Source organism: Eublepharis macularius, chromosome 4 (genome assembly GCF_028583425.1).
Source record: "Eublepharis macularius isolate TG4126 chromosome 4, MPM_Emac_v1.0, whole genome shotgun sequence".
Taxonomy (NCBI): domain Eukaryota; kingdom Metazoa; phylum Chordata; class Lepidosauria; order Squamata; family Eublepharidae; genus Eublepharis; species Eublepharis macularius.
In genome coordinates this window covers 14,522,542-14,549,375 of record NC_072793.1, presented here as the reverse complement: position 1 = coordinate 14,549,375, position 26,834 = coordinate 14,522,542, and the positions used below count along the sequence as shown (strand labels likewise).

The following is a 26,834-nucleotide window of genomic DNA, read 5'->3' as shown; positions in this document are numbered from 1 at the left end:
TGCCTCCACCATGGGATAATGACCAAACATAAAAATCAACTCAAGAGTGGTTTGACTTAGTTGCTGGACTTCTGGAGTAAAGAACATCTGAACAATTCCTGCAGCGTCTACTATATGCTGAGCTGAGGATTCCATATACGTGGTACTCGGAGTTGGTTTGATTAAAGAAATAGATTGTGGGATATCTGCTATCTATAAATATCCATATACTGTACAGCCACATATATTATTGAATTGAAAGGCGATTATATTTCATCTGGTGAGGGAGTTGACATCTCTGCCAATCTTTAGAAGAAAATGTAATGTGGAATTGTTTTAAATATTTTTGGTTAAGTTAATATGTTTGGGCACAGTTGGGTAGTATAATTATCTTTTAGAATTATTGTAAAATCTGAAGTATAGATAAGATTGATTGTTTTTATGGTTTACTTACGGAAACCATTTGGAACAAAATGGAAACGTGCTATATACATACTTTAAATAAATAAAATACTTGGATTCTGCGTTATCGATCAGCTCAAGTCGAGAAATATATAAAACAATCGTTGTACCAGTAAAAGATAAAACATTAAACAATCAGAAACAGCAGACTGACAAACAAAGCAGCATATTAAATTAATCCACCTTAATATAAGCTTTACAGATCTCTATAGACAGATCCGTGGCCAGGAAACAATGTGGTCCATTGGGAAGCTTTCTCCATATAACTGTGGCCACAATGAGGACAATTGCATTGACATTATCTGGATTTTGTTTCATTCATTAGTGAAGTCATGAACAAGACTTTCCCAAGCAATGTCAATTGGGGAGAAGAGGGTTGTACACGAGGGAAGAGAAATTCTTTAAGATACGAAATACCTATTTTATGTACAGCTTTGTAGACTAAAAGCAGCACTTTGCATTGCGCCAGAAGCTCATCTTTAGCTAACTGAAGCATTCTGTGCACCATCGGGAGTGTCCAAAGGTTCTTTTTAGAATAGTTCCCCATAGAGCATTTTGCAGTAGTTAATCCTTGTGATGTCAGGGTGCCTGGCCATTGGACGTCAGCTGAAATTTCAGGAACAGTGCCAAGCCAATGAGAACTCTCAGGCTATGAATCTGAGTCACTTAGCAGGCAGACTCCTGACCAGTGAACACCTGAATCTCTCACCAGCTTTACTGACATCTTCTATGGATTCTGTTTTAGACTGTTTATCCTCACTTCCTCAGCCCCACCATCCTCTCCAAATAATCTAAAACTGCTGCATAAGGAGGGACTTGAGTTCATCAGCATATCGGCAACTGTATTAAACATTTTAATTGCTTTATCGTAGGGATCTGAAATTAGATAATGTAATGTTGGATTCTGAAGGACATATTAAGATTGCAGATTTTGGGATGTGTAAGGAGCATGTGAGTGATGGTGTAACGACAAGGACCTTCTGTGGGACTCCAGATTACATCGCACCTGAGGTAATTATTATTTGAGGTTGTAACTATCATACACAAATTCCCCCAAAAGTATTATGAAAATTCAGATGGTTTACTGAATATCTTAGTTACTTAGGAGTTAAAATTCCTTTAAATCGCAATGATCTACTAAAATTTAATCATAAAGCTTTAACTCGTTCTCTAATTAAATTACTTAATCAATGGAAAAACATTAATCTAAATTTCTTGGAGAGAATAGACCTGGTGAAATCTAGGATATTTCCAAAATTTTTATTTTATTTTAGATTAATTCCAATTAATATTCCTGATATAGAATTTAAAAATTGGCAGAATAAAATCTCAAAATTTGGAATAACAAGCAACCAAGAATTGCGACCAATGTGCTGAAAAGAACCCATAAACTGGAGGGTCTGAACCTCCCTGATTTAAAACTTTACTATGAAGCATCACAATTAAAAAATATTTTAATAATGACGGATCCCACACAGATACTAGACTGGAAAAACATTGAACAGTCATTCACATAATAATCTTCAAGCATCTGTTTGGACGGCCCCTATACAAAGAACAAACAACATTCAAAATAATCCCTTTCTTAATTCCTCTCCAAATTTGGGACAAACAGACACACAAATTAGTACCACCAAGGGGTCACTTCGTAGAAAAATAGCTGCAGGAACTCATTAGCACAACTCATTAGCACATGCCACACCCTTTGATATCACCAGAAGTGTGTCATTAGCATAACTGGTTTGCATATGCCACACCCCCTGACATCACCTATCCTGGCTGTTTCGGACCTAATCCTGGCCATTCAGGGTGAAATTGGGCCCAAAATGGCAAAAAGGGGCTGAAAATGGCTGAAAAGGGGCCCAAAATGGTCAGGATCGGGCCACTGCTGAGTGGGAAAGTGATCCACCATCCATCAGAGGCCTGATCCTGGCTGTTTCAGGACCAATCCTGGCTGTTTTGGGCCCGATCCTGGCCATTTCGGCCCAAATTGGGCCCAAAAAGGTTGAAAGGGGCCCAAAATTGCCAGGATTGAGCCCAAAATAGCCGAGATTTGGCTGCTGCCAGATGGGGGAATGTTCCCCACCTGGCAGTGGCCCAATCAGGGCTGTTTTGGCCCCAATTCGAGACGAAACCGCCTGATCCAGGCCAAAATGGGCCCAAAATGGCCATTTGGGGCATGTTTTGGCCTGGATCAGGGCCAAAACGGCCGGGATTGGGTTGCTGCCGGGCAAAGGAGGCTTCCCCTGTCAGGCACCAACCCAATCCTGGTGGTTTTGGCCATGATCCCATCCAAAACAGGCCCAAAATGGCCAAAAATTGGCCGTTTGGGCTCAATCAGGACCGAAATGGCCCGGACCAAGTCGGTGCTGGGCAGGGGAGGGTTCCCCTGCCCAGCACTCACCTGATCTGGGCTGTTTCAGCTGAAATGGGCCCAGAATGGCCAAAAATCAGGTGGGCGGGGCCACCAGACAAGTGACCTCTTTGGAGAACTGCCAGAACAGTGTTCTGGAACATTCCCTCTTGAAATGAGCCCTGCTTCTATCAGCTGCAAAAACAACTGTTGCTACCTGTTGGAGAGAGAAAAAGGTCCTGCAGGGCTCAACTTGGTTCCTAAAAATCTGGGATTATTTTACTATGGAGAAGATCTCTGACCAAATTATGCTGGTAGAACATCCCAATTACCAATCTAATTGCATGGATCCCTGGATCCCAGTGTTGGAATATTTAGGAAAAAATGATCTCATACGTAAAGTCATCTCAAATCAAGTATATTATGAAACTCTGAGTTATATGTAATACATTGTGCTCTCTTTCATATTTATTTATCTCTGCTTACAATCCATTTATACTTAAATATGTTCTGACTGTCTGGTCATTATGCTTAATTACCTATATTTGTCTATGGTTATTTACTATTTGCTGTCAGGCTTTGTTACAAGTTCACTTCAAATTGTATTTGTATTGCAACCGAAGTTAAATATTTTTTTTAAAGTATTATGAAAGACATATTAGAGCATTTCCAGGTGCCAGGTTCCTTAGATAATGACCATGCCTCATGATAATAGAAGTGATGGTTGGTGTCCAGTTTGGGAAAGGTACTTGTGATGGAATGAGCTTTTACATGAAAGGTTTACTAAGTGCAGCATCCAGGGAGTGAAAGAGAAAGGGTTAAAATACTGCCAGAAGGGAGAATGATTGACAGGCTACTCCCCCCTCTCTGTGATTGGCCAGTGAGAAGGTAAATAATTGGTGCTGACAAAATTGTAAAAGAAGTTGAAGTTTAGAGTCTGACAAGGGTCAGCCTAGTAACGCTCTGTGTGAGGAAAAAAGGAAAGTTTGCACTAACTGGGACAGCTTTAGGTTTAAAGAAAACTTCTAGTTAAGGAACTAAAGTGTGAAAGTCAGCACTAATTTACACAGACAAGTTAGAAATGGGGGTGGGTGTTGTTGGCAGAGGAACTGGGAAGTGAAAGGAGACTCCCTTCAGCCAAGTTATCACGAGTATGTCATTCGGAGAAGAATAATTCCTGCCCAGTGTCTAAAGGGGGGGGTTGGCTCTGGGGAGGGCCCTAGGTCTGGTGTAAAGGAAAAAGAGTGCTGTACTGAAGTCAGAACACCTAAGCTGTAAAGTGAAATCTATGAAGAAACTTTGTTAAAGTAACCTAAGTCTGAAACTACCAACCTCTCACGTTTGAGATCTGTGCCTAAATCTTGCAAAGTATTCAGTTCTACAATCAAAATTTACTTTTCTTTCCCCAACCCTACTTGTTTAATAAACCTGCTGTTTCCTTTGAATTTTACTCAGCTTCTAGTGCCATTTCATTAAAAGAAGCTGTGAGCTCATCCTTCTCCCCTGCCAAATGTTTGGGCTGGGATATAAGCCAAAAATACATATGTTTTAAAGTGTGAGACAAAAAGACCTTTACATTATACCCAGAGACACGCTTCCAGAGGCTGCCTAGCCACAGCAAGCAATCTTGATCGTTTTGGCGGGAAAATCTACTTTACAGTGGGAAAGTGAGTGGGGCTTACATCATACTATTCGTGTGTAGACTTTCTGTACTAATGAAAACCTGCTTGTGACAGGCAAATGATACAAGAAATACTGAAGGAGAACTGAGTAAAAGAATAGCCCCTTATATACTTACTTGATTTATTTGTGTTTATCAGGAAGGAGATCATTAACAACAGTGGGCACAGAAATACAGAACTGGGAGACAGCTTTATGGAGCATATCCAAATCTTTATGAAGTATACCGAAGTGATTTAAATACCCGAATCCAATTTTTTTTCAGGTGCACACCCCTATGAGATACTACTTTTCATATTAAAATGTTGCTACCTTTCAAAACATAACAGCAGCTTTCAAAGCTTGGGGTTTTTATTATTAAAACAAGAATTGTTTCATTACAATTGTTTCATTAAAAATATTTAAATTATGCTGCTGTAAATAGGGCTTGTAAGAATCATAATTTGGCTTGCATGGATGAAATCTAGGTCTGTGGCATTTTGATGTTTACTTAATAATCTGACTATCATGTTGAAATGTAGAACTAAAACAATTTGTAGCAGAATTTTTGCAGTTGTTTCATCCTTTGGAGTTAGTATGTGAACAGCATTCTATGACAGACCCTCCTTCACTCCCCCACACTGAGGAAGATTTTCCCACCAAGATCCAAGTTCACTTGCTTGTTAAATTTATTTTATTGTTAATTTTATTTTACCTTATGCTACCATGTTTTTATCCTTTTGTATTTATGCTTTTTGTTGTTATCTGCTCTGAGCACACTTTCAGGGAGAGCGGATTATAAATTCAATTAAATAAATAAATATGTCTGAGCGGCCTCAGATAGTGGGTCTCCGTTTATGGTTGTAAAGTTCTTTTTGTCCCACCCTGTTAAGCAGTTATATTTTTGGCTTTATAGCCTAGCCCAGAAACTTGATAGGGAAAAAGTAGGATCCCTCTTCTTTGTATGAAATGGCACTAGAGGCTGAATAACTCTCAAAAGAAATAGCAACTTTATTGAACAGGCAGGGATAGAATATAGGCAGTCAGGAGATGAAACTGCTGTGGTAAAATTTGCTAGTAGAATAGAATACTTTAAAATTAATAAGCAAAATAGTTTCCTGGCAGCTTAGTTTCAGTGTTTACAATCCCTAAGAGTTAGAGGTGTTTTGTTTAATACTTTGGTTAAAGTAACAGTGTTTCTTCACAGATTTCCCTTTTTCAGCTCAGGTGTCCTGATGTTAGTTCAACACTGTTTCCCCTTTACAACAAAACCGGGGTCCTCCTTAGAGCCAAACCCCCTTCTAAACACTGAGCAGGAATTATTCTTCTTCACCTAAGAAAACATAACCCTATTCACTTGGCCTGAATGGAGTCTCTACTTACTACCCACTCACCCTGCCAAAAATCACAAACACAGTTTTATTTTGGCTGTGTAAACAGGTTTCGCCTTGTGCTGGCTTATATACTTGGAATCCTTAACTAACAGTGAAATCCTAAGGAGAGTTACTTAGACTGGAGTAATTCAGTTTAGGATTTCTTTGTAAAAGTCTTCCTTAAGAAGAGGTTGTTACAGTTAGGGCAAACATTTTCCTTTTTCCTCACTTTTAGAGAGGAACCTGTCTGACCCTCCTTGTCAGGCTCTCTCACACACTCCCGTAAATGTAAAAAACCTCTGTCAGCAGCAGCTGTCATCCTGAGGGCTGGTTCTGACTGGACAGTCAGAGAGAGGAGGGAGCAGCCTGTCAATCAAGCTCTCATTCAAGGCAGTTGTCAACTCCTTCCCTTCCATCTCTCTGAGTGCTGCACTAAGGAAACCTTCTTTAAAGTGAATTCTGTCACACATGTAAGTACTCTTGAGCCAAGAGGAAAGACAGGGTCAGATATTTTGAATAAATAAATAAATATGGGGATTATATATCTAACTGTGTAGTCCTAAATGGAGTTACACACTTGTAAGCACATTAACTTTCAATGCACTTAAAATGGTATAAATCCATTGAGAATCATACTGTAAATCTTGCACTGCAGTAAATACGTCTTCAGGTATATGTTTGGTTTTCCATGTAAGATAAAAATCTTTTAAAAATTATCTTAATCTTACAGATTATTGCTTATCAGCCATATGGAAAGTCAGTAGACTGGTGGGCCTATGGTGTACTGTTATATGAAATGCTTGCTGGTCAGGTAAGGTTTGCATTAATTCCTTTGCATTAAATGTTTTAATGAACAAGCTCTGTGTAAGATAAATGATAGATGTGAAAGACCCCATGCATGAAAAGAGACTGGATTATTAGATCAGTTTTCTCCTTCAAAGCCAAACTGTATGCACATTACATGCATAGTTAATAGTCCATTAGCCTTAATCACCAACCTTTTTCTTTGTGCTCACAATCTGAGACCATGCATTTAAACCTGCAATGAGTAAAGCAAACACTGCGTGGCAGAGTTCAGCTAAAAGTAGTTTATCAGTTGCTTAAATTCTGAAAGAAACTCCCATGAAAGCAAGTTAGAATTGGGTCAAAGCTTTGCTGTTCCTTCTCAGTGGAAGTAGCATGGAGGGAGGTTTTATATATAGCAGCTACTGCTATGGCTCTGCATCCTTTTATTGCCTACAACTCTCAGGGATTTCTGGGGAAAGAAAAATAGTAAAGAGTCCAGTAGCACCTTTTAGACTAACCAACTTTTCTATAGCATAAGCTTTCGAGAACCACAGTTCTCTTCGCCAGACGCATGGGGAAAGAAGTGGCTTTTGTAACCACTGGTTTTGTATTCACAATGGAGGCTATCCCTGTTCTCAGTTTTCTTCTCTTGAGACAAAGAGTGCCTGATACCAGCTCAGCTTTGTATCTCAGCACCTCCTAAATCCGCACAACTACCCAAGTAGGAAACAGACAAGTGGTATCAAGATCATGACCTTGAAACCTGTCTTTTTCTCTTGCCTCTCCTTTTTTCTTAGCATCTAGCCTAGAGACCCGAAATCTTGCATGCTATTTTGTGCCATTTTGGTTGGATTTAATAAAGGGTATTGCATGGATTTATTTTGGATTTTTCAGTATACCACTACAGCAACCAGGACAGTCTAAGGGATATCTAGTCATTTTCTAATTGGAAATATTATGCTAGCATCCTTTAGGAACAAATGCTCAAAGTGCTAATCTCCAATTTAAGATGGTTTGCCTGCAACCTTTTCTGGATGCAACGGATGTGTCCCTTATTCCCCTCTAGGTTTATGTTTAGGTCTGTCATTCATTTAGGGCCGCTTTAGAAACTATTGGTGATCTAAAATGCTGCCCCCAGATTATGACCGGAGTGGGCCAAAGGAAACATAGAATTACCATTCTGCAACATCTTCATTGGCTTTCAGTTGCTTTCCTGGCCCAATTCAGAATGCTGGTGTTGACTCTTAAAGCCTTAAATGATCTCTCTGCAAGATATAGCAATGCCCATTTTCTGCCATATGCACCTGTTTACTTGCAGTTCCCCCACAGCTTGCGGTTCCCCCACCTGTTTACTTGTAGTTCCCCCCCCCCCACTTGCATGTTCCCCCACAGCTTGACATGTAGTGAGTTGTTACACGAACAGGGCCTTCTGAGTAGGTGTGCCAACGTTATGGAATTCACTAGGAATGTGCATTTGGATAGTTCCAGTCTGAATATATATCTGAAAATACCTTTATCAATATTTGGGGGGGGTATCATTGGGGCTATATTTGGGTTTTCTGGAATACTGATAATCAGGTCCTGAAAAATTCTGGAAATATTTGGGAATATTCAAGGTATCAAGTGTTCGCCATCACCTGTCACACCCGGCCACACCCTGCATTCATGATTGTACTCATGCTGTATGTTATGGTTAACTGCTCAGGCTATTCTGTACTTGGACTGCAGATGTTACCTTATTTGTTTTGCGAACCCATGATGTGAAGCTATGTGAAGAGAGGTGTTCATCCCCACTGTTATCTGTGTGTTCATTGTGCCCTCTCTCCTCTGCTGGGAAGAGGCGTCTGGATGGCCTTGAAAAGCTCCTACATCATCCCTACTATTTTCCCTCTTAGCTGACTGTTAGATTAGAGGCGGGGGAGTTTAGTAATTCCCTCCACTTTGAAAGCCTATATATGTTCGATGTTTGCACGTAGCTGTCATTCCTGGCAAAGATGGAGTAAGAACCTGATAGTGGCAGCTTTTCAACAGAGTGCTTTTACTGCTACAAGTGGAGTCTTTTTGAGAGTTGCTTGGCAGATCCTTACACACAGCCAGCATTTTGAGGACCGAGCCTGTTTTTCTTCAGTTCCACAGAATTCCTGTGCAATGAAGAGTGGGGGCAATAGGATCAAATCTTAGGGGGAGCACTAGAACTGTCTGCCAAATCATGGTTCTGTGATTTGACACTGGTTTTGTTAGGCTTACAACAGTTAAAATTGATTTGGCTTGGATGCTCTGATTTGACATTGTTTGTGTTGGGCTTGCCACATTGGCCTGTGATTCAGATGAGATTCTCTAGTTTGGTGTTGGTTCTGTTGGGTTTGTTCGCTCTGTTAATGTTTGGCTATTCTTTGCCCTAGAGAAAGCATGGATTTTCTCCCCATAGGAAACAATGGAAACAACTAGGATGGCTGCGGGCACCTTGTTCACGGGCACATGGACTTGTACCCCTTGATGTAATTTGCTTGAAATGCAGGGCTGGGGGAGGCACGACTAGGTTCCATGCTATTTTGGTGTCATTTACTTGAAAAACAGCTACTCCAGCCCTCCAGAAATAGTCCCTCATAGGGAATAAAGGACCCAAAAAATTCTGGAAAACATATGAATCTAAATTCCAGAATGTATTGGGGAATTGAATAATCCAAATTACTGGTATGGAAACTGTTCCTAAAATCTGAATTGGAAAGATACTGATTTTTTTCCCCCAAGTGCACATCCTTAGAACTCCCTGCTTTGACACTATCTTGTTGGCCTTTAGGAACCAGGCAAAGGTAGTTTGCCTCTGTTATTCGTTTGGAGTGATCTGTATTCTGGTAATCATCTTTTATTGGATTTGCCATTAATTTGGTCAAGTTCATCATATACTTGATCATTGTATATTTTGTAAATTTCTGCCAGTTTTAGAATTATGTTTTTAATTTGATTTTGAGCCATTTTGGAATTTTTTTTGTTTCCAAAGACACCAAGTATTTTAACTTAATGGGTTTAACAGGTCTCTCTTCTTCCACACTGTGTCTGTCTAATGCTGACCATAAATCCTTTGGTCTAGCTGCTCTGCCAAGAGTGTTAATCTGAACAACACTAAACAAAAAGATACATGTATTGGGGTAGGAACTTCATAAGTTTGTAGTGTGTGGAACCTCATAGGTGTGTGGACATTAATCAGAAGCAAAACTAATAAACCATATGAACTAGAGTTATGTGTAACCTCTCCCCCTGTCAACCTGCTTTTAAACAAATGTTCTCTTGTCAGTATTACTTTTTAAACATCTGTTAAATATTTAGCTTTTGTTTTAACAGCCCCCATTTGATGGTGAAGATGAGGATGAGCTCTTTCAGTCAATAATGGAACATAATGTTTCGTATCCAAAAGCAATGTCCAAAGAAGCTGTGTCCATTTGTAAAGGGGTAAGTAAACTATTATGATGATAAGAGATTCACTTTCAGCAAGGTATATTAAGTGTAATTCAGTTTGGCTGCTGCTATGGTCACTGCATTTATAAAATGAAGTCATTTGTGAGTTCCTTCTAATAAGTCTCAAATAGAGATGGGCACAAACCGGGAAAAAACGAACCATGTGGTTCATGGTTCGTCAAATTTCATGAACCATGAACTTTCACAAACCTGCCCCCGGTTCGCGAACCAGTTCATTTGGTTCGTGAAAACGTCACATCCGGGTCAGAAAATTGTCATTTCTGGGTCAGTAGAAGGTCACTTCTGGGCCAGCAGAAGGTCACTTCTGGGTCAGCAGAAGGTCTACAGGAAGTCCATCTCCTGTTGCCTAGGAAACTGATTGATTGGCACCAGGCTGTCTGCAGTGACGAACCAAAAAAATGAACCAAACGAACCAGCCTAAAGTTTGCGGCGGTTTGTCAGAAATGGAAACTGACAAACCACTGGTTCGTGAACCATGAACCGGCCTGGTTCGTCATGAATTTTGGTTTGTATTTTGTTTTGTGCTGTTTCTGCCTCACTCCTCTTATTCCAGCCGTTGTTAAAGTCAAACTTATATGCATGGTGATTTATAAGCCCAATTGAGCTCACTGGAGATTACTTCCAAGTAAACATGTAAACAGTTGGGGTTTATAGCCACATCTAAATTTCTCCTGGAGCTCTTTTTTCTCAGAAGTTCTTTTTTCTCAGAAGTTCCTGCAAAGATCACCTTATTATTATAACGCATGGTCCTGGTGCCTAGGAATTGGGAAATGAGATTGCAGGTTTATGAGAAATTGGGAAGGGGAGTTGCCAGATGTTTCTGTCATTCTAGGAAAAGGCGTGTTGTAGCTATGGCAGGCCGCATCGTATAAGAAATCGGAATCTAAAGAATGTTAGAAGAAATCCCTTGAAATATGAAATATAGGACACTATATTTCAAGATGATGGGGAGTTTTCATGACTCTTTTCTCCCCAGACCAAATATTTGTACTGTTGTTTATATTAATTTTTTCTTCTTGGTTCAAATGTTGCTGTACTTTAATGGATCCCCTGAGTGGGGTTTGCTTGTTAACTTCCTTCAGGTTTTGAGTTTGCCGCTGCTGTCCTTTATTGCAAAATGTTATATTGTCCCTGTTTTAAAAAATAAGAAAAGAAACTTTCTCATCCCTTACAGCAGTTCTTTGTTTTGTAAGAGGGATGAAAATTTTCTTTCTGGAACATGTTTTAGTCTAATCCATGCTATTCTGCTAACTATCATCAGCAAGAGAGTAATCATGCATCTCTTGTTATAGGGAAATTTATTTTGGTTAAGAGTTTGTTTTTTAACCATCTCTTCTATACAATCCTAAAAAGCAGTTTCTGGTACTGCTACTGAAGTGAACATCTTAAATATGTTGTTAGAAATAGTTGCAACCTGTTATTATTCTAGCTCAAACCACAAGTCTTGTATTCTTAAATTTTTTATATCCCCCACATTCTGTACTTCTTTCTGTGGGCAGAACTGTAAATTAATTATTTAGCCTGGTTTGCATCCAAAGAGAAAAGCTACATTTATAAGGAAATAGGTAGATGATGCCGGATGGATTTTCCCACAAAGAAGAAACAAAGCTTCAGTGAAAATCAGGTCTCTATTGATGATCATATGGTCACGGCATAGCCTGTATAAGATTGACTTTACTTATTAAAAAACAAGGCATTTATATCTGGTTGATTGCAGTCATAAATTCAGGTATTTAATTTATCTTGTCAATGATTTGGTACCAACTGCCTTGAAAACATTTTTTCTAGTAATGTGAAAAGATAAAAGTCTGCTGAGGGCCTAGTTACATGTCACACAGTCTTTGGATCATATATGGGTCCACCACAAGGACTTTAAATCAGAGGTGCAATGTGAATTCACAGAGACGGTCTTAAACTTTCTTCCCTGAAACCTAGTGTGCTACAGTGGTTAGAGTGGTGAACTAGAATCTGAGCGACCCAGGTTCAATTCCCCACTCTGCCATGTAAGCATGCTGGGTGACCTTGGGCCCAGCATACTCTCTCAGCCTAACCTACCTCACAGTGTTGTTGTGAGAGAAAAATGAAAGAGAATTATGTACGCTGCTTTTGGGCCGCCATTGGGGAGAAGGGTGAGGTATAAATAAAGTTTTTTTAAAGGCACTTTCTAAAACTGAAAAAGCCCCAGGGGTCACTAGTTGCCATATTGGAGATACCTACATTACCCCATCAGTACACATTAAGCCCAACAGGGCAAATAGCACTCCCCAGGCCAGGAAAATAGCACAGCACAAAATCCTTAAGCTACCCTCTCCCTGTGTGCCATGGTTCCCATCCACATTGGGCCTCTGTGTACCTGGGAATTGAATTGCCAATGGGAAACTTGCATTGCACTGATGAAAAGTCCTCGTGGCAGACCCAGAAATGACCAAAGGACAGTGTAACATGTAGTTAAGTCCTCAGTAAGAGAGATGGTTAAAGAGATGTTTCTCCTTTGTTCAATACATGTGTTAGTTGCAAATGAAAGACTGCTGAGACCACACCGAGCCTTTAATGGTATGTCCAAAACATGTTCAGATGATAAAGAGAAAATCATTCTTCATAGAGTTTTCAGTGCAAGGGAACATACCAAGTTTAACCGGGTTTCTTTTTTTGAAGTATCTTTTGTTTTTGGAGATGTATAGGTTATAAACAGTTCTAGGAACAGACAGATCCTGCCTAGATTTCTACAGGTGGGGGGCATTTTTTGCCAAATCCTACCTCTTGCAACAGCCCAAAACACACCCCAAAATGCTGCTCTGGGTGGGGACCTCAGGAATAGATTGGGGGGAATCAGAGGTCTCATATGGGAGAGAGGATCAGTGAAAATCATCCTCTCTTACACCTGCAGAAATCTAGTTGGAATCTACTACACTTGCTTATGGTAGATCTCTGGTCAGGTCTAGGGGTGTTCTCTGAGAAAAATGTCATTTTAATTTCAGGTCTTTTACCATTTATTCCTGATTTTTGGGTAGAAGAGTACCAGTTTTGGATTCAAACCCATGTTTTTATTCGGGTTCTATAATTTCATGGCCATTGCTTTCAAAGGCAGACATTTGAGTAGCTAGTGCAGCTTTTTAAAAAAGGTAATGGCATCGAATTTTCACAGAATATAGTCCTCCTCCTAGTCTAAAGATCCCTTAAATTTCAAGCAGAATGAACAAAGAGGATTGATTTTACAGACTCCTGAAGTAGGTACCCTTTGGTGTAGTTCACTCCACAGTTTCCTATGGGGGGAAATGCAGTAGCCCAGTAGGACAGAGCCAGCTGTCAGCATTTTTTTTAAAAAAAATCCTGGCTGCATCTTTACATAATCTTACAGAGTCAAGCTACAAGTGACGCCCGACACGAGGTGGACACGAGTCAGGTTCCCGAAAGTTTTGATGGGAAGTGTAGGTATCTTTTCTGACTACCGCAGCTCAGCTCCTTCTCAGCCACTGGGGGCTGGAGTTTACCAAAGGAATTCACATAGTTAACAACATAAAACCTGTCCAACTTGCAGAGTTGAAGGGAGAGTGCCTGCATAGAGATTGCTAGTATTTACAACAAATGTTTATTACAAGCAAAGCCCGCCGGCAGTGGAGTGCAGGGAACTCACCTTCTGCTGGCCCAAGGGAGCCCCCTTACACCATTTCACCAGCAGCTGGTAAAGCTGCTGGCAGCCGGGACAGTTGGGAGCGCTACACTGTAGCCCCCAGTGGCTGAGAAGGAGCTGAGCTGCGGTAGTCAGAAAAGATGCCTACACTTCCCATCAAAACTTTCAGGAACCTGACTCGTGTCCACCTCTTGTCAAGCGTCACTTGCAGCTTGACTCACAGTGACTGACATTTTTTTTAACCTTTCTACTGAAAACTCTGCATTTGCCTTACTTTCTTGTTGTGGTCCATTTCCTTTCATAAAGTAAGGAAGGCTTCCTTTGCAGAAAACTCCCCCCCTCCAATCGCCTCATCACTGCAAACTCAGAAAATAGTTTGCATTTTTTAAAACGTGTGCGTGTGTGAGAGAGAGAGAGAGAGAGAGATAAATCCATCATCCAATAGCTATGAGACACATGCCTTCATGTTGGGCATCCACTATAGAGGTACCTTAATTACTGCTATTATTTAAGGAGTTCTTAGTTGGGGGAGGTCTCTCATTCTTCTGAAAATGTCCAGCTCAAAGCATCAGCTGCAGGCCTTAAAAATTCCTTTTCTGAGGCTTGTCTCCAACGGTGATTGGCTGAGAGCGCTCTCCTGATCCCTTGCAAGGATCTGGGTGGAAGACAGAAATACCATTGCCTGAGAAATCAGGAGAATCGATGGAAAACAAGAGGCCTGCTGCTGTTGACAACAGTAATTACCAGAACATGAAAAGCAACATAGATTTTTTCAGGGTATGTTTTCGCAATGCCTAAAAAACCCAGATTTGTGTTTACCATTCCGGAAATCACGGTAACAACCTAAAACAGTGATTTTCATGTGTATTTTGGTTCTAGAACTCCTAATCTGGTTTTGTAATAAGGCATAAAGAAAAAATGTATTCTTATACAATGAACCTGTTGCTGGGGGGATTGTGTCATGTCACTTTTCCCTGTAAGTCCACAACTGTCCTGACCTCTGTTCGTTCCATTTTGAAGATCATTTTTCATTGTTTGATGTGTTTTTCATATCTAGTTGATGACTAAACACCCTGCTAAACGTCTTGGTTGTGGGCCAGAGGGGGAGCGAGATATCAGAGAACATGCATTCTTCAGGAGAATTGACTGGGAGAAACTGGAGAACCGAGAGATACAGCCTCCATTCAAGCCCAAAGTGGTAAGCAACACCTCCGTTCGCAGGCAAGTGTAAGCTGTTTAAGGTCACACCATGGAACAGAATTTTTTGCCCATGAAAGTCCCACAGCCGCAGGCATCATCTTTCCATGGGTCAAAAGGGACTCCTGGTGGAAGAGGGAGATGCAGGGAAGATCCATACATGTTGCACTGACAGTTGTGAATACAACTCTAAGACTGAAATAATGAGCCACATTTCTTTCAAGGCTTTGAAATTATTCTTTCTCACCTATCTTTGCGTTTTATCAATTTTATGAATTTGTTGCATATTATAATAAAACATTTTTTTCTCTGAAACACAAAACAGGTACTCAATACATTTTTGTCAACAGCCAAATTTGGATTTTCTAAAGAGCAAATTATAGAATTGGTCAAAACAAATTATAAGGATTATAAATCCATCCCACTAGACAGTATTCTCTAACATCATGTCATTTAGATACCCTTGTCATAACTGAAGTATAGGTCATGTTTTTAAATGAACGATTATGCGGCCAGCTGGCATTTTACTATCAATTATATTGTGCTAAGAACTCTATATTAACACATTCTCGTATAAAAGGAACCATAACTAGCTACTACAATTTAATATTATAATACTTATTCCTGTAATAGCTATGTATACATTTGGGACGAATAAACTGTTATTGGGGTAAAGTTCTCGATTAGCTGTCTACGCGCAGATATGCATACATATAAAAGTTCTTGCCTTTATATTAGCAAACTGTATCAATGTATTGTCGAAGGCTTTCATGGCCGGAGAAAGGTGGTTGTTGTGGATTTTCCGGGCTGTATAGCCATGGTCTTGGCATTGTAGTTCCTGACGTTTTGCCAGCAGCTGCTGGCAAAACATCAGGGACTACAATGCCAAGACCATGGCTATACAGCCTGGAAAATCCACAACAACCAAACTGTATCAAACTTGTCCATCATCATTTCCAAGTGCTTGGGAAAAGATGTTTGTTCAGTACTTCACTTTTTATGAGTCTTCCATCATAAACACACAATCTTATGAACATTTACGTGTGAACAAAACCCAATAAACCGAGCAGGGTTTACCACTTCCATCTGATCTGGATGAAAATATATTTCACAGGTGAGCTGTGATCTTTCACATTCATACAATTCCCACCTTTGAGCTGTAGCTGTAGCAGGTGAAATATTTAGGGCATACCTGGCTTAATCATCAGTCATTAATCCCATTACTGTTTTAAACATGGAGTAGAAATATATACACACCAGTCAGTGAAATAACCTTACTGTCCTCTAATCTGCTTCCGGATAGATTCGCCTGTATAGTTGATGATTGATTTTGTTGGTGGTTTAATGGAGTGTTTGGCTGTAGACTTCCCCCATCTACATTGTTTTCATCAAGCTACCTTTGGGCAGCTATATATACCTGTCTTCTGCCAGCTTATTGCTTCTGTAAAAAAGTTGACCTTGCCACAATCACCCTGGAATACCATTTTTCCAAGAAATGCTTGGAGTGTAATCTGGAATCAGAATCTTACGATGTGCATAGTGTTGTTGGGGTAGCTAAATTTCAGGAAGATTTCAGTAACAATGATTTAATTCTTTAGTTCCACATTTCTTTTCTAGCAGAACTGATTTCACCCCAATATATGTAGTTTTACATATCATTTTCTTAATGAGATATGTTAACAACAAATATGGCATCAAAAGTAACATTATGTGTAGTTTAAATAGCAGAAATGCTTTGATAATTGTTCTTATGAATTATACTCAACTGAGGGAAATCTAGTTATCTCAGTACCAGTCTGAGCACCTTGAAACATCTGTGCAGACAGTAATCTGTGGACATCATATTTCATGGAGGAAGTGGTTCTAAATCCAAGGTGCTACTGTTTAGTACAAAATAAATTGGAAAGAGCATTCTCTATTCTTAGCTTGTGGGCCAGAATTTACCCCAAACACCCATCAAGTTAAGGGCCTTTTTGATTGTCACAAAGTAGCATGTCTTTAAAACACAGTGAAAGGTAATAGGGTGTATCATTTCAAACACATTTCCGTTTATAGCAAACCAGACATTAAGACAGTGCATGTTGGCAGAACAGTGACACGCTCATGACAAATCCCACTGCAGGGCAGCTATGATTCAGTCATAGCCATGGCTGTATAATGTTGTTAAGAGAATGTAATATGATGCTTGTGCCTCTGAGAGACAGGGTCCTATTTTTTCCTTTAGAATGTTATAAGAAATGCCTGTGTTAAATATGTGAGAGATGTATTACTTACCGCACCACTTGTGATTCTTGTGCTAATGATCAAATAGAAATTCACCAAAACCTTTGTATTACAAGCCCTGTCCCAATCCAGATGGGGAACGTACGTATGTAGATAGAAGCAAGCATTTGCAACCCCAACCGGAATGAAGAGGCAGACACAGGCTTGGATTAAAGGGCCATTTATTAACAAGACCATAACTTAACAAGGCAAGGGCCAACTAAGCGGTACAGGTCAAGCCCTGGGGTCAACACCTGGACCTCCGCCTTGACCTGCCTGGGTGAGCCCCATCGCCCCGGGTATAGGCCATTCCATGAATGGCTGCAACCCGGCCAGCCAGGCAATGGATCCCCCCAGCAAGCACCTAACGCCGCAGCCGTCCAGCATGAGGGTAGGCCTTGTATTTGGGGATCCCCGCAGGATTCTGCCAGTGGTACAGTAGCCGTCAACAAGCATACCGCAATAAATGGCAGGCCCTGTTCCCCACACTTGGGGAAACGCCACTGGGAGCTCACCATCCCGCACCCTATTCCCAAAATCTCCTGCCAACGCCAGGGCCAAGCCTCGGCTTAGACCCCGCGTCCAACTGCGGCCGGGGGAAAGCGGAGCCGCCAGAAAACGGCTCCTGGCTCCGCCCCCCGGCCAAAGCCCCGTATGCCCGGGAGGAGGGGAGCCTGCCTCCTTCCTCCGGCAGGGCTGCAAAACTGACTCCCTGCTCAAGCTGCAAGCAGCCGCAGGGTGAGTCACAGTATCTTTATCTGAAGTAAATTCTTCCTGCAATGCGAGATGGTTTCGGATCTCCAATTTCTCCCTTAATCCAGTTTAATAGAGTTACGTATGCATATACCCAGTAGTTGTTTAGGAGTGGGAACAGAGAACTGGATTTAGTCCTTCTCTTGAACAATTGTTAGTAATGTTTTCTGTGTCTACGTCCTTAGGGAGATATTCCCCTCTCCTGGTGCGTTACACTAGCTAGAGTAAAAACAACACAGAGGGAAAGGGCTGTACCTCAATTGCCCCACCGTCATGACATCAATCCAAACCACCCTCACCACCCCACAGCTGCTTGTAAAATAAAAGACATTGGGAGACTTGGGAGCGCCACCCTAAGGAGAGTTACACTCTTCTAAGTCGATTGGAGTCAGTGGGCATAGAAGGGTATATAATCCTGTTTAGGATGGCCCCATTACTCTCATCTAATTGCACTCCTGGATAATCTGAAATACACGTGCTAAAACTTTGTCGCTCTTTCAGATCACGTATAAAAACTGTTAAGTCTCTTGCTGTAAAGTTCTGTTAGTAACCCACAGAAAGCAAATACAGCTAGGTTTTGGTAACAATGGACAGAATACATAGTAGTATTAGAAGACAAAGTTTTCAGAAATATAGTATTTCCATGGAGCTGTTGCAAGTGGTTTTTTCTATGGGGATGATATTCTTGGATTGTGCTTGCAATATCGTTGCCGAGCATATCTCAAGTCCCTTCTCATAGGCATTTTTTTCTTTCCCCAACTTTCCAGTTTCCAGTGGCCTTTCCCCTCAGTCCCAACCATCTCTGGGTTCACCTGGGTCATTTCCACACGGCTTACCTTATTCTGCAAAGTAGCAAAATCTCGCACAAAATCTCGCAAGAAGATGCTGTTATCGCGTCTTCTCGCACGATAACAGCGACTTCTCGCGAGATTTCATGCGAGATTTCACTATTTTGCAGAATAAGGTAAGCCGTGTGGAAACGGCCCTGGACAGCTGTGAACTAAGTGATTACAGGTGGACTAGCAGTGATTTCCACAATCACCATAGCTGAAGGAAGTGCCCTGCCCAATCATAAGAACTGCTGGGCGCATCCATCGTATTGTATTCCAGTCCATACGAATGCCTAAGAACAATTATGACTGCTTTTTTTCCTCAACAGTATTGTGTCCTTCATTAATTTCATCAGTTTTTATGGCATAGATTGAGGCAGTTCAAGTGCAGCTAGTGCCCATTTCTCAACAGCAGTGCTTTTTTTTTTCTTTTTTAAAAAAAGAACAAGGTGCTAGTACACAAGCTGTTCTCCCCTTTCAGCCCAAGTCCCAAATGCCTAAGAGGGGTCAGAACTCCATAAAGAGGTGCCAATTCCAGTGCATTCCCCCTGAAAAAAATCCCTGCTCAACAGTATAACATGTAATATAAACATGTTGGGTAACCCCAGGGCTTTGTTTCTGGGAAAAGAGGGGGTGGAACTCAGTGGGTTGCCCTCGGAGAAAATGGTCACATGGCTGGTGGCCCCGCCCCCTGATCTCTAGACAGAGGGGAGTTGAGATTGCCCTCTGCGCCGCCAAGCAGCATGGAGGGCAGTCTCAACTCCCCTCTGTCTGGAGATCAGGGGGCGGGGCCACTAGCCATGTGACCATTTTCAAGAGACCACTTTAAATAGATTCCATTTTAAAATCTGTTCTCATTGTTATAGGGTGCTGAAAACTTGTTCATGGTCTATTATGGAACCTAGCAACCTACATATGTCATGTAAAGGATGTTGCCAGAAATGTAATAATTGTCAGACATTCACATTGATGGCTGATTCAGACATTATTCTATGCATGTGGAAGCTGCCAAAAAAGAACTTGCTTGTGTCACCTTGTGGCAGGCATAATATTTAAAAGATGCCTCGTGTAAAGCCTATATAAATCTGCATGCTGCCTCTGTGCAATCCCACAGGTGAGCAGACACTGCAAGCATATGGGCTAGAATTTTCTAAATGTCACATCCACTGTGCAGAGTCCTGGCCCCAGAGGATCTTTCTGATGGCCTCCATTTTTGCGCTATGATATTTAAGGTGTTACAAGCAGGACTTTTTTTCAGCTGGAACGTGGTGGAATGGAGTTCTGGAACCTCTTGAAAATGGTCACATGACTGGTGGCCCTGCCCCTTGATCTCCATACAGAGGGGAGTTTAGATTGCCCTCCGCGCCACCCAGCAGCACGGAGGGCAATCTAAACTCCCCTCTGTCTGGAGATCAGGGGGCGGGGCCACCGGCCATGTGACCATTTTCAAGAGGTTCTGGAACTCTGTTCCACCGCGTTCCTGCTGAAAAAAAACCCTGGGTAACCCTACTTTAAATAGATTCCATTTTTAAATCTGTTCTCATTGTTATTGTTTCCCTTTGTCTTACAGTGTGGCAAGGGTGCTGAAAACTTCGACAAATTCTTTACCAGAGGACAGCCCGTGTTGACACCACCTGATCAGCTGGTTATTTCTAACATAGACCAAACGGATTTTGAAGGGTTCTCCTATGTCAATCCACAGTTCGTTCATCCGATCTTGCAGAACGTAGTATGAGCGTGATAGACATGGAAACCACACAGTGAAAAATTGTCCTTAACCCTGGAGTTTTTAGACCTTTGCCTTGTTGATTCCATTTGGGTCTGAAAATTATAGGGGTAGGAAGTAGGGGTAAGAAGTAAAGAAACGTTTTGAGGTTTACAGCAACGAATGTGTGGTCTTCAAAGATCACCATACAGCTCCTATTGTATTCATTTAGGAATTGCTGCTGCTTTTAGATTCTTATGAAATTAGTCTTTGTCAATGCATTTTTATAACTTCTGTTGTCCCCATTTGAACCCTATATCTCAATTATTCAAATTTTCTCCTTATAACAAATGTAATGGTACCACGTATGTTTGGAGAAATTACCTGTTAAAAATAATTAAGCAGATAAGAAATGTGTGCATAGCCCTCTAGGACCAGCCCTGTTGTTGGTCTGGCTCGTTTTGTACAAAATAATTGAATAATAATAATAGTCGGCTTGCTATAAAATAATTGGAAATGAAAGAAGATTGACAGGAACAGGCCAAATTGAGAAAAATTGCCTGTTCGTCCCTCAGATCATTTAAAATCTGCTGATCAAAGAAGATGCAGAAGATCTGAGACAAAACAGTTTGAAATGGGAAAGTAGATAAGTGGGATATTAACTACTATCTGTGATAAATTAACTCAAAACTGCAAAATACTGGTATATGTGTTACTTTTAATCTCCATGAGATTATTTTGTAATTTTAGCTACCATTTTACCACTTAATTTACTCCATTACTCAATTTTCTTATTAAGCCAGTTGTAATATTCCATGTTAAAACATTTTACTGTCTCTGAAACAAATCTGCAAACTCCCAACCCCCTCAATTTATACTTATTTATTAAGTAAGCTGCATGATAGGTTTAGAGTATAGAAAGTGTTTGCACAGTGAGTTCATGAAAGTGGAGTTCAGTGTCACTCCAACCTTTTCCAAGAATAATTAAGGATTTTAAAATACATATATATGTTTAAACATTGGTTTAAGAGCCCTGGAGCCAGAGAAAAACAAAGGAAGAATTAAAATCAGTTGAAGATGCTTTTGTTCAGCTGAACCAATCCTGGTTGAAAATGCTGAATACATTTTTGCATGCCTATGCATTTTTGCATATGCAACATGCAATGAATTTTGCATGTTTAATAATAAACATTAAGTGAATCAATATTATGGATAATTTTATCTAGTATAAAGAAGATGATATAATTTTTATAAGAAACAGCTGTGCTATATTTGTGAAGGTTCTTGTTCTGGATAGCCTTTTATTTCGCTTTAGCTTAATGTTTTATTATGATGATTTTGTTTGTGGTTTTTTTTTTGAGGGCCTACATAACATTGATCATTTAAGGCAATCTCTCCTTTAGTCTTGCATTATAGCTAAATGATAATGGGTACTTGCAAGTTTTCTACAGGGCTTGCACCACAAATGAAAGGGTCTGCATGTTACACATGCATGTGCTCCCCTGTTTAAAAACTGCTCCTCAAACCCCCAAACTGCTAAAGAGAGTGTGTTTCCGGTGCACATTTTGCTCTTGCACCAAATTGCAAAACTCCAGGCAGTTTAAAGGACAGTTTAGAATTTTTGTGGTAAGGAGGATTTGAACAGTCAGCTATGAAAAGGGTTCTATGAGCTGCCTGCTCGGAACATGTATGTTTCCTCTCTATACCTGCCGATTGCCAAAAAGGGAGGGACTAACTGCAGTAATTTATATTTATTCCCTGGCATTTCAGTCACCTTGTAGAGATGGTTTATAATCTTCCGCCCTTCTATTTTTATTAGAAAATGCTGATTTTTAACATCAGTAAATATTTGATTTCTGTTTCGGGGCTAGCATGCATCATGGTACTCTTTTTTTAAAAAAAAATTATCCCTTTACTCAGGGCTTTTTTTCTGGGAAAAGAGGTGGTGGAACTCAGTGGGTTGCCCTCAGAGAAAATGGTCCCGTGGCTGGTGGCCCCGCCCCCTGATCTCCAGACAGAGGGGAGTTGAGATTGCCCTCCGTGCCGCAAGTGGCGCGGAGGGCAATCTCAACTCCCCTCTGTCTAGAGATCAGGGGACGGGCCCCCCAGCCATGTGACCATTTTCAAGAGGTTCCGGAACTCCGTTCCACCACATTCCAGCTGAAAAAAAGCCCTGCCTTTAATATTTGCAAACTTAGATGCTCAATGGGCTCATGTTAATATCAGGAATCTGCCACATCCCTTGCTGCGTGAAGGCTGGTCTGCCTACCATTTTTGCAGCATGAAAGCAATCTCTCATCAAATGAAATGTGTTCTGCAAACCATAGTATGAAGAAGTGGGGTCCTCAGCTTACTAAAACATTAGATTTACACTACGTCTGAACTGTGCCAAACAATTTCATTGCCCCCGTTCTGGAAAACTCTTGCTTAATTTAATAATTGTTGTCTTTTTCTTCTGTGATAACTGATGACCAGTTTAAGGGCCTCTTCACATGAAGTTCTGTCTTCACAAGAGTACCTTGATATTATGGGAAACATGTATAGCTGTGCACATTGTCATGTGTGGGGAATGTGCAGCTGTCTGTTCTGCAGCATCTCTTCACATGTTTGGAACCCTTTGCTGATCATAATCTTCCGGGATGCATGAGTGCATGGTAAAATATGCAGATACACGATACACATGATGATATACACAGGGCCCCAAAATCTATGTAGAAAACTTTGTGCGTCAGCTTGATCTCATAAAGGCAATGACAGATTCAAAGAGGTCTCTCTGTTAGGCAAAACTCTTATTGTAGAAGGATATTTTAGTTGTTATAGTTAAAAGGGCCTTCTACAAATAGAAAGGTGGGAAGATGTAGGAATCTTTACGTGGGAATAAGAAGTTTATTTGCAAAATTAATTATTATATTAATAGGTGCTTTCAAGTTTTTTGTTTACTCCCCCCCCACACACACACACACACTCAGCTTAACTGGAAATCTTGTATAGGATTGTCAGAATGTTTATACCCATCTACCTTCTGTTACACTTTGCAAAAATATTCCTGCATTGTTGACCTCTTTTAATTCACCTTTTCTTGCCCTCTGGAAACTACTGCCATTCCCATTCTCCCACATATTAGGAGAGAAGTACATTGTATTGTCGAAGGCTTTCACGGCTGGAGAACGATGGTTGTTGGGGGTTTTCCGGGCTGTATTGCCGTGGTCTTGGCATTGTAGTTCCTGACGTTCCTGACGTTAAGATTAACACATCAAGAACCAATCCATATGCAAAAGAACCTCCTCAGGATACAGTGAAGCCCCCTCCATTAGCATTCCACACCCTGGGAAACTCTTACAGGATGACTCAGCCCAAACCCACCTTCCTGAATAAATTACCTGCCAACATCTTCTCCACACTGTGACACTGAGAGATCTCTGTCTTTTGGTGCTACACCTCTGAAGATGCCAGCCACAGCTGCTGCCGAAACGTCAGGAACTACAATGCCAAGACCACGGCAATACAGCCCGGAAAACCCACAACAACCAGAGAAGTACATTGTCTTGCATAAATGTGTTGTCACTTCTCGTCTCCTTTTTATCCGTATCGGTAGTTATTCACACAGTTTATTCTGGGTTGTCAGCTGAGAACCAATCAAGTGGGTGGCAGTATTTGTGGTGAAAATCACTCCAATGAAGGGACGTCAGAAAATTACTCAGACATCAGGAGATGCAAATGCTTGAACATACAGTTGACATCGAAAAGCAATCTCAGAGAAGCGCACTGTGAATTTCTGAATAGGGATACCAGGCTTTTAAAAAAAATCTTCTATAAAAAATAGCATAAACATGAAACATATGGCCAGTCTAAACACACCGTTATAAACATACTTTCAAGCAAAAATGCTAAACTATCTGGATGAGCTTGTTGGTATTTTTTAGTCTAATTGTTTTTAGCCAAAGATTATTCAGCTCAATTTTGACACTAACTTCTTTCACGCTTGCCTTTTTTTCTAAGCCGTTGCCACAGTTTTAGAGAAATTAAGTATATTTTGACATTATTGAACAGATAACTTTGAATGCTCAGACTGAACGCTTGGTGGATTATCTATAATTGGCACAGCTTGGAAAAAATGTCCTATTGAACTCAAGCCATTTTTGCCACTGTGAGCACATGACTATATTAGAGCCAAGCTACAAGTGACGCCTGACACAGGTTGGACACTCGTCAGCTTCCTTCAAGTTTTGATGGGAAATGTAGGCATCCTGGTCTTGCAGCTTGGCTCTCCGACTGCTGCCCAATGGACTTTTCAACTGTCACTTGTCCAACATTCCGCCAAGCTGCCTCCATTTCCCATCAAAACTTGAGGGAAGCTGACGTGTCCAACCTGTGTCAGGCGTCACTTGTAGCTTGGCTCATGGTGATCATGTTCTTGTGGGAATGAGGTTCAGATGCTCTGCATCAGTATTCCTGATAAGGAAACTCTACCTCAGAATATTTATTTTTCTTCACATAAATTCCCTCTACCCTCTGTTGCTAAGCCACAAACATGAGTTGTGAAATCCATTCCAGAGGGATTACCACACACACTGGGCATATGGATGGGCATATGTATGATGACATCATTGTGTCTGATGCTCCTCAGAATAGTGAAAAGGAAGACCGGCCTCTGCCCTGCAGAAACTCACAATCTACAGTTTGGAGCAAGAGAGAGACGATGAGCGCCAGGTTTTGAATAAGTCAGGAATAGAAAGGAGATCCAAAAGGCTTGTGAATCACCGTTCAGGAAAACCAAATGAAAGATTGACAAGTAGCTGATAGTGACAGGGACTTATATTTTTAGTAGCTACGGGGCTTTTTTTCAGGGGGAATGCGGGGGAATGGAGTTCCGGCACCTCTTGAAAATACTCGGCAATAGTGCTTGAAAATAATATGATTTCAAAAAATCCCGTGTGTTTCTTCCTCATTTTCCTCTTGAGAGTTCTGCCACCCAGAAAAAAAACCCTGTGTAGCTATATGGAAATATTATCAGCAGTGAAAAGCTTTTGCTTTGGGGCTACAACTAATGTTTCTAAATTGTAACCTCAGGTTGTAATCTGCTTTATGCATTGTGCAACATTGCACTACAAAAAAGTCATTTGCTCTTGTTTGTTTCTCAGCAAACATATCATGCTACTCCCTGATATGTGTGACTCGCTCACTTGGCTGCTTGCTACTGTTCAACAGCAGCCAGTGTAATGTAGTGGTTAGAGTTTCAGAGTAGGATGTGGGAGACCCAGTTGAATGGAGGTGGAGGGCAGAGGCTGGGAGTAGGGCATCCCCCCCCCCCGGGACTGGCAGCAAGTAAGACGTTCTTTGTTTTAGTATAACTGAGAGGTCACCAGTTATTCAAAAACATGAAGAACTTTAGCAAAACAGTAGACATTAATTTAGGGTAAAGGGTAAAGGTAGTCCCCTGTGCAAGCACCGAGCCATTACTGACCCATGGGGGGATGTCTCATCACGATGTTTTCTTGGCAGACTTTTTGTTATGAGGTGGTTTGCCATTGCCTTCCCCAGTCATCTACACTTTACCCCCAGGAAACTGGGTACTCCTTTTACCGACCTCGGACGGATGGAAAGCTGAGTCAACCTTGAGCCGGCTACCTGAATCCAGCTTCCGCCGGGATTGAACTCAGGTCGTGAACAGAGCTTGGGCTGCAGTACTGCTGCTTACCACTCTGTGCCACAGGGCCCAATATTAATGCACTTAGATATTTATAGTCCACATTTCTCCCCAGTGGAGGCCCAAAGCAGCTTACAACACGTTCTCACCTTTTCCATGTTACCCAAAGAGATGCATCTAAAGTATAAGACAGCGAAGGCAGTTAATACAAGTTCCTGGCTTCCCCTCGCAGATGTTTCTTAACCAGGACCAGCCTATGCTCACCATATCCTGTGAGGGTTGACCCTTCAGTGATGGCTGCATTTCCATTTCTTAACAATGGAAAATAGTGTGTGCATGTGTGTTTTAAATTCTCTTACAAGTCAACATTGCAATTTGATTTAGATTTAACACACACAGGCCTTCAGCATTAAACAGTGTCTGGAATCAAACCATATTTTGATAATCATATATCAGTATTTTAGCAACATATCTATCTATATCACAGACTTCTGCTGTGGGCTTTTTGGGGGGTTGGAGTGTCCACTATGAGATGTGCAGATAACAAAGCACATTTTGGAAGAAAGGTTCCAGGTTGCTAAGACTGATGTAACTTTGTGTTTTTATACGTTCAGTTCTTTGTAAACCCCCCCCCCCCGTCCTTTCCCATCAGCCCAGATCTCTGCCCAGAAGGAGCTCCTCAGGGACAAGCTGAACTGGACTCTTGGTGTGTGTGTTTTA

General features: G+C 41.0%; 1 protein-coding gene across 1 annotated transcript in view; it reads left to right on the top strand.

Annotated features, from left to right (window-relative positions):
* The window catches only part of PRKCA (protein kinase C alpha), a 333,406-nt gene extending 310,945 nt beyond the window's left edge, over positions 1 to 22,461 (top strand). The window contains exons 13-17 of the mRNA XM_054976872.1: positions 1,314 to 1,452; positions 6,557 to 6,637; positions 9,955 to 10,062; positions 14,778 to 14,918; positions 20,333 to 22,461. Coding sequence (XP_054832847.1) covers positions 1,314 to 1,452; positions 6,557 to 6,637; positions 9,955 to 10,062; positions 14,778 to 14,918; positions 20,333 to 20,497 — 634 coding nt within the window. The 3' untranslated portion in view covers positions 20,498 to 22,461. The remainder of the gene's footprint in view (positions 1 to 1,313; positions 1,453 to 6,556; positions 6,638 to 9,954; positions 10,063 to 14,777; positions 14,919 to 20,332) is intronic.
* The last annotated feature ends 4,373 nt before the right edge of the window (positions 22,462 to 26,834 follow it).